Genomic DNA, 8047 nt, shown 5'->3' with positions numbered 1-8047 from the left:
CTCTGGAGCAGGGATGGGGGTTAAGTATCCCAAAATATTTCATAGAGGTTCAGAAGCTCTCACACAAGTTTGTCAAAAAACAAACCAAAGGAAAAAGATAATAACAAAAAAAAAAAAAAAAAAAAAAGAATCCCCCCTCAAGAAACAAATAAGCTGAAAAGACAAAAAACCCCAAAAAACAAACAAAACAAACAACTCCTAAAGTGCTGACTGGCTTGAGCTGCTTCTAGCACCTCTTGTATAGAGTAAGACTTAACAGCGCTGTTGCCAGCAATGATTCAAGCTGATTTCATCCATAAAGTTACAGGTGAGCAACTGCAGGATATGGTAACTATGTTCTCCGTGACACCTTACTACTGCAATTCCTTCATTCGCCATCCCTCCTCCCACGCACTTCTTAAGGAAAACTAAATCCTCAATACTCTTGCATCGTAAAACATCTTAGTAGCTGGAGACAATATGCACATCCTTCACACACCAAAAAAAAAAAAACCCAAATTAGTTCATTTTCGGAACAAAGCATTATTAATTTAAGAATCACAACCCAAACAACGGTAAATAGGGAACCCTTTTCCAAGGCTGCATGCCGAATATCTTGTTTTCCAATACAATGCATGCAGGAGAAATAAACTCAACCAAGCAAAATTAAATTAAAAGTGTTTTTAAGTCTCTTTCAGCAGCATGAATGGTTATTATTTTTAAAGTCTCCTCCAACCAAACTGGCCTGGGGTTCGAATGCTGACCTTTGCTTCTCTACGACCATATAATGGTCTGACTGGTCCCCGTGGCTCTGCACTGTGGCAGTACCAGGAGGCAAAGCCTATACATACTGTTCTGCTTCTCCATCCTTGGAGACAGGCTTTGTGGTACCACCTTTGCTGTCTTCACTCGCTGCTGCTGCTGCTTTTTCAGGAAGTGATGCCAAATCCTTGAAAACATCCACATAATGCCCAAAGCCTGGGCCCCAGTTCAAGAGGTTGTCCCAGTTGAAGCTTCCTGCTTGCTGCCCCAGCTTGGCAGGCAGGGAGCTATCCCCAGGGCTGATGGGGGTCGCCTGTGCCCCCACCGGCCCACCCTCACCTCGGCGGCCATGGTACCGCCGGGGCTTCAGCCTAGCACCGTAGTTGTCCTCATCATCCGCATCGGACTCGTTGACCTGGGATAACTTGGGCATTCTGGAGGTGTATGCTATGGGCTTATCCCTGTCGTACTCCATCTCCGAGCAGGTGAAGGACTCATGGGAGTCGCTGTCAGAGGAGGACTCGGGGGCAGGAATACCATCGGCCGGGTTCCTCGTCCGGGACAGAGGCCTTCTGCAGTCCTCCTCAGAAGAGGACCGGCCGTGGTCTGCACTGCAGATGCTGGGGTTTCTGGGGCGAGGGGTGTTCAGTCTCTCCACCTCTTCGATGGATAGCCCCACTGGAGGAGCAGACTCCAGAGGGATCTGCCCGATGGGCTGCTTCAGGCGGCTTCCCGGGCGGGAACTGTGGCTCGCCATGGTCTGTGGACTTTTACTTCTCCTCCCCAACCGAGTGGCATAGTTGAAAATGCCAGGCTGGCAGACATCGTTGTGCATCTCCAGCGGACTCCCTTCCCGTATGGCGAGGTGCAGCTCCCTCGCCGGACTGTGCCTGTAGAAAGTCGACGATTTGGAGAAGGGTGCGGGGCTGTGCCGAGACAGGGGGTTGGGAGTAGGGCAGGCTGAGTGGCTTAAAGATGTTGTCCTCAAGCCCTGCCCGTAGGCAGGCTGGTAGGTCAAGCTGCTGGCACCCAGGGGCATGGGGGACTGACGTGCAAAGCCCAGCGGGCTGTGCCTTTGGATGGAGAACTTGGGTGTGTGGCTCCGAAACTGCTTGTAGTGCTGGATGATGTCAGCATCCGAGGGGGCGATGCTGCTGGCGTTGTCGATGTCGTAGTGCTCGATCTCAGGCTCGGGGGAAGCCAGCGGGGCACTGGGGATGGTCTCTGTGGCGTGTGGGATGTCGGTTTCGTCATAGATGAGATAGGGGTTTTCCCTTTCGATGATATCAGGTTTAGGGTTCCCTTCAGGTTGCTTCCTGACGGTCATGTCATCTCCATAAGGTGGGATGTTGTCAGGGTCATCAAAGGCCACGTTCTCACTCCCTTTTTTCTTCTTCTCCTTTGTTTTCTTCTCCTCTTTGGGGCCTTTCGACTTCTTTCCTCTGCACTGGTTGCAGAGGATGAGGCTGAGGACCAGCAGTGCTAGGACTGTCGCACAACTACCCACGATGGCCGGCACGGCCCAGAGGGGCAGGGACAGCTCAGCAGGGTGAGGTGATGGGAGGCAGACGTGGCCACCATTGATCCCCGCTCTGCACTCATGGCCCGGTGCACACAAGACCCCCAGGCATGCCACGACTGCCTCGCAGGTCCGTCCCGCGTATGCCTCGGGGCAGATGCAGGTGAAGCTGGCATGGGCCCCAGGCTCACAGCTCCCTCCATTTTGGCAAGGGTTGGAGGCACAGGCACCTGGTGGGACGCACTGGTAGGCATACCACTGGTTGATGCACATCAGCTCGCCCCAGCAGGGACTGCTGGCACAGACGTTGGGACCGCGGCAGCCAATCTTCACCGAGGGGTCTGTTTTGGAGAGGGTGGCAAGGCTGTGCTTGCCAGCAAAGGGAAGGCTCTCCCCACCGTACTTGATGTAGGAAATGCAGCCATCAAAGCCTAGGAAGAAAAACAACAGTCACGTCACGACCTGAAGACTGAGTATGCACTGTCAACAGAGGCCAAAGACACTGAGCAACAATGTCACCCTAAGGAGGACACCTTCTGGATCAGTAAATGATCTGTGTGGTGCCTCTCACGCCATGAAATGAAAGGGGAAACACAAACACAGAAGCAACACAATGGAAACTCCAATGCTGCAATGGAGGCACCAGCCTTATTTCTTGATGTGGTTTTAAGCAGCATTTGGGTAACTCATGCCGTTAGCTATGCATGTGAAGCCTCCATGCTTTCAGGACTGAATCTTACACATACTGACCTTATGGTTCCTTCCCCACATCACAATTTGCATTGTGATTAATGTAAAAATACTTGCAGTGTTAACCACACCATGCTGCAATATCTGAGTAACTTCACTTATTTCCCTAGAAGGATGGCCCGATCACAGATGTTTCAGTACCTAAGTCTGTCCTGAGGGATGATTTGTTGCTTTTGTTAAACAGTTTCTCGTAGGTTGTAATGGCTATCTTGTTCACAAATTTGAAATAATTTATTTGTGCTCATATAAGATAAGAACTGAAATCTACTTTTAAGCACAACAAGATTAAATAAAGGCTGGTCATGCCTGGAACTTCTGACCTAACATTCTATAGATGCACCTTTTAAAACTAATGATTTTCACATCTAAACTGTGCATAGAAATGGAGATTAAAGATAAGAAAGTAATTAAGCAATTTCTCTGAAGATAATATGTATGCCACTTATAGAAATGATACAAAAGACATCCTGGTCCTTTTAAGTCTTGATTCTTATTTGGCAGAACAGACCATGGCATTTAACTTCAAAACTAAGATTGCAAAGCAATGAAAATATTCTTAGGTGAGTAAATAAAAGCCTGCAATTAAGATGCTGAAATTCTGATGTTTTCTAGAAGATGTTTTTCTCTCTCATTGCTTTCATTAGCTCTTAAAAAATTCCCAGGTAGTAGTAAGTAGGTTCTTTCCAACCCAAACCATTCCATGAATCTATAAAATACTGTTTTTAGCAACTTCATTGAATATACTTAAATGTTTCTGCTTCCTATTTTTTTTCATATGTCTAAAACTTATCATCATCCACATAGAGAGACCTGTGTGCAGCTGGCTGGGCTGTGGTGGTAGCAAATATTAGCTTCTGCTCCCCCTTACTTGTGTGCCTCACAGTTTACTTCATTCTGAGCTGAAACTGCCTATAATGGTTCAGCTAAGCCTTCTGTCTCCTAAAATCACTGCAATACTTTTGTCTCTGACTCTCAAATGGTCTTTTCCCAAACTTCCCATAGCTTGGCCATAGCATTACCCTGTTAGCAGGGGCACTGAGTTTCAGTCCTGAGAGACCCCAGGGAGGTGGGATTATCTCCAGCCTTTGTGTGGTGGTTGGATGCGAGGTCACAAAAAAATCCAGCCTTTTGCCAGCCTGTGTTCCCCAGACTTAATTCTTTCTGCAAGGGTTTAGGGTAGTGCAACTTCAGACTGACCTCTGCTTGGAGCTGTGATAAAACAGCATGCAAAGATGTGTCTGTAAGTTATGCTCTCAGTGTCTACATGCATGGTTGCTGTAGAAAACATGTTTATTTCTCCTTGACTCCTGACGAGTTCTCCTTGGAATGCCATGCACAGAGCCAATTTACAGGATGATATTATTCAATACCAAATTTATCAGCAGTTATCGATAGAAGTAATCTACAAGGAGAAGAAAAGTGCTACCACTCCAGTCCTGAAGCATCCCACTTGGGTGAAACAAACAGGAGCAAATTTGCCATGCATTAATAGTGTCAGAGAAAGGTTCACTTCTCCAAACACCTTGCTGAAATGGAAGAACAGCCACTATGAATGGGACCTTTGTGAGGAATTGTGAAAATCTCTGTAAAAATGGGTAGAACAGAGGCACGTGTTATGAATATCTACTCTGTCATGCAACAGGAAATGTACTTGGGTTGTAGGAGTTGATATTACAGATTGCTAAAATTCAAAGCATGTTGTTTCAAAACCTGAACACCCTCTGATGCCAGCAATTAAATATTATGTGTGGGTATCAACATCAAACAAGCTTTGCCGAGAGATGCATGTTGTGTGATGTCAAGCAGCGTGAAAGAGTCTTCTAAGTTCTAAAACAGGCTACTGCTGTACTATTTCCATTCTGACCAAGATGTGGTTTCTTGCAGCATTACTTATATTTTCATTTTCCTCTGTTTTCACACTGCCAAATAAAAAAGGAAATTGAGGATTTAGGTTCAGGTGGGAGCCCAAGTGAAACGGACAATTACCTTGCTGCACGCTTGGTGGTCCCTTGCAGCAGTGGTTAGATAAACAGCAGTTGGGATTTTGTCAGGTCTACCTGGGTTTGAAAACGTTATTGGATACACCAGCTCTACAGCCCTAGAACTGTCACCCAGAATCACAGAATCATTGCAGTTGGAAAAGACCTTTAAGATCGTGGATTCTAACCATTATCTAATTACCAAGTGTAATGCTAAATCACATCCCACAGCACCACATCTCTGCATCTTTTACACACCTCCAGGGGTGGGGGATTCAACCACCTCCCTAGGGAGCCCATTCCAATGTTTTTGTCTGCCTTTCACAGTGCTGCAGATATTTTTGCCTCTGAGTTCATGCAGAGTTTTATACCTCCCCCTTGTAAATCCTTGGTATGTTGTACACAATGTAATCCAATATTAAAATAAAATAAAATCATATGAATAAGAGATTTTGGATTGTGCATTCCTAATGGAAGCCAGACATTCCCAATTCATCTGCCACAGCATCAGGCAGTGCTGAGAAGTTAGCATCCTCACCACTGGATTTTCTTTGTTCCAGCTTTCCTACAAGCCTCTTACTAATTTTCTCATGTATATGCTGTTCAGAAAACATGCATGCTAAAAAGGTAAAGTGTCCATACAATTTCACATATACATTTCATACAAATTCACAACACACAGATGTGAAGTGTGAATTTGCTGCACTCAAAGATATCTTCTCTGTGCATAATTCTTGAAGCCAGGAAGATTTTTCAATATAAACCCTCCTATGCCTGCACTGTCTGGAGTATCTCACAGTTTATAACTCAAAATCACTTCCATCTCTACTTATCACTGGGGGAATGATATCAAATATATGTTATCTACTTTTTTTTTTGCCAGGGGCTAAGGCAGTTGCTTTAACTATTAAGGGAGACTGATTTACTTCTTAACAGCTAGATGTCAGTGAGAGTGTAGCTCCTTATTGTCCTTGGTTTCTGCTGCTGAGAAATAAATCCTAGTCTTCACTAGACAGCAGAATAAAGCAGGAGTAAGTTGGGAGTTTCAGAAAATATTTTAATCATATTAATAACAGGCTAAATCCTGCAGTACTTACTGAACCCCTACAGAGACAAAATTCTCATTTAGCATTTTTGCCCACATAAAAGATTTGCTTTGATGTTCCAGATTCTGAGCCAGGTAAAGAATAGATCCTTTCTTCTCTATTAGCATAACAAAATTGTAACAACTGATTTACAGGCAAGCAGGCAAACCCACGCCCCTCCCCGACTCCCCACCTCCACAAAGATCTGCAGATGGAGTGCCTGCTTTTGGAAACAACAAGGCTGCAAAGTGCATTGAAAGAACAAAGTCTGCAATCCTCACTCACTCAAACTGCAGTTTTTCTGACCAAGGATGGAAGTATACAATTTACTGATAGTAATTACTGCTAAGGAGTTACAGTGCTTTCTGCAAACTTTAAGCAAACATAGACCCTTGGTTGAAACATGATATCAAAGTTAAAAAAAAACAAACAAGCACAACAACAACAAGAAAAAACCCAACAATTACCTGCAGCTGTGCTTTTGAAAGGCTGGCTTGATGGGATTCCTCCCAAAGAAATCGTAAGAACATTCAGTCCACCAAAGTCTTGCGTGGCATGGAGGATGTCTCGGCTGTGAGTCCGGTCAACTGAGAGGACAGTAGCAGATCCATTCTTCTCAAGGAGCACTGAATGCCACTGACCATCTGCAGCATACACCTCTGGGATATTTCTTTCCACTTTCCCAGCAATTCCAGCATCGGACACGTAATGCACTTTCCCACCTTTTATCTGATCAGAAGAACACAAAATGCATCGTTTTAACATACACAGCACATAATCAGTTTAATGCCTCTTCAGCACAGCTACAGCAACACTTGGCTTTGGTTGTAATAGGAAGCCTGGGTGTCATTTTTCCCTGAATGATTGTTTTATATTAAAAATGCGTTTATTATTTAGTACTAAAATTTTGGCTGGTAGAAAACTTAACTGCTGCCACCCACTCAAGTCCATAGTTAATCTCCTAAAAGAAGAAAAAAAAAACCAACAACTTACTGAGAGGCCAGCAACAGGGCATGCACATGACAAAGCATGTTAACTAAAGGAAAAAAAAAGAAAAAAAAGAAAAAGAAAATAAAAAAGAAAAAAAAGAAAAAAAAAGAAAAAAAGAAAAAAAGAAAAAAAGAAAAAAAGAAAAAAGAAAAAAAGAAAAAAAGAAAAAAAAGAAAAAAGAAAAAAAGAAAAAAGAAAAAAAAAGAAAAAAGAAAAAAGAAAAAAAGAAAAAAGAAAAAAAAAGAAAAAAGAAAAAAAGAAAAAAGAAAAAAGAAAAAAGAAAAAAAAGAAAAAAAAGAAGAAAAGAAAAAAGAAAAAAAAAAGAAAAAAAAAAGAAAAAAAAAGAAAAAAAAAAAGAAAAAAAGGCATAATTCTTCCTCCTTCTCCAGTGTAACTGTGGAAAATGCTTTGCAGGATAAACAGATGTTTCCCTTGCCCCAAACACTTGCATCTAGTTTTCACTACGACTCAGCAGGAAGACATATGGCATGGCAGGCCTTAAGCAAGATTCCCATTTCATATCTGTTTTTCCTGACAATTTGCCTTTTTGCAGAAAAGCAGTTGTATTTGAGAAACCTTTCTGAGGAGTTGTGAAGTGTATGATTTTGTGTGAATTTTCAGATGGTGCCTCCTTGAGCAAACTGCTTTCAAACTTGTGAGCTGTTAGGGAAAAAAAGGTACTGTTAAATTCCACGAGAAGATTTTTTGGCTTTTCCTTTAGGAATGACGCCTCACAATTCTACTGAATCATGAGATGCTGTATTTCAGACCTCTTGTTAGCTCAGCATTGAATGATCCCAGAATGAGGTCAGTGCAAAATCTGCATTTAAGATATAGGAGTCTGAAAAAAACCCAAACCACCAGCACCCAAACCTAACAGATTCTCAACCACAGCATAGAAGTTGGGTTATGTTGGCTGACCTCCTAAGGGGGTACAGGTTGTGCACAGCTCACATAGGGTAGCTCTGCAACTCATGGCAAGT

The 8047-nt window shown here is 43.4% G+C and overlaps 1 protein-coding gene across 1 annotated transcript in view; it reads right to left on the bottom strand.

Annotated features, from left to right (window-relative positions):
- Positions 1-789: 789 nt before the first annotated feature.
- Positions 790-8047, bottom strand: part of FAT4 (FAT atypical cadherin 4) — a 139536-nt gene continuing 132278 nt past the window's right edge. The window contains exons 16-17 of the mRNA XM_054392322.1: positions 6542-6803; positions 790-2691 (exon numbers count right to left, since the gene is read on the bottom strand). Coding sequence (XP_054248297.1) covers positions 821-2691; positions 6542-6803 — 2133 coding nt within the window. The 3' untranslated portion in view covers positions 790-820. The remainder of the gene's footprint in view (positions 2692-6541; positions 6804-8047) is intronic.

This window comes from Indicator indicator, chromosome 25 (assembly GCF_027791375.1).
Source record: "Indicator indicator isolate 239-I01 chromosome 25, UM_Iind_1.1, whole genome shotgun sequence".
NCBI lineage: Eukaryota > Metazoa > Chordata > Aves > Piciformes > Indicatoridae > Indicator > Indicator indicator.
The sequence above is the reverse complement of the archived record's forward strand: the minus strand, read 5'-3'. Positions and strand labels throughout refer to the sequence as shown.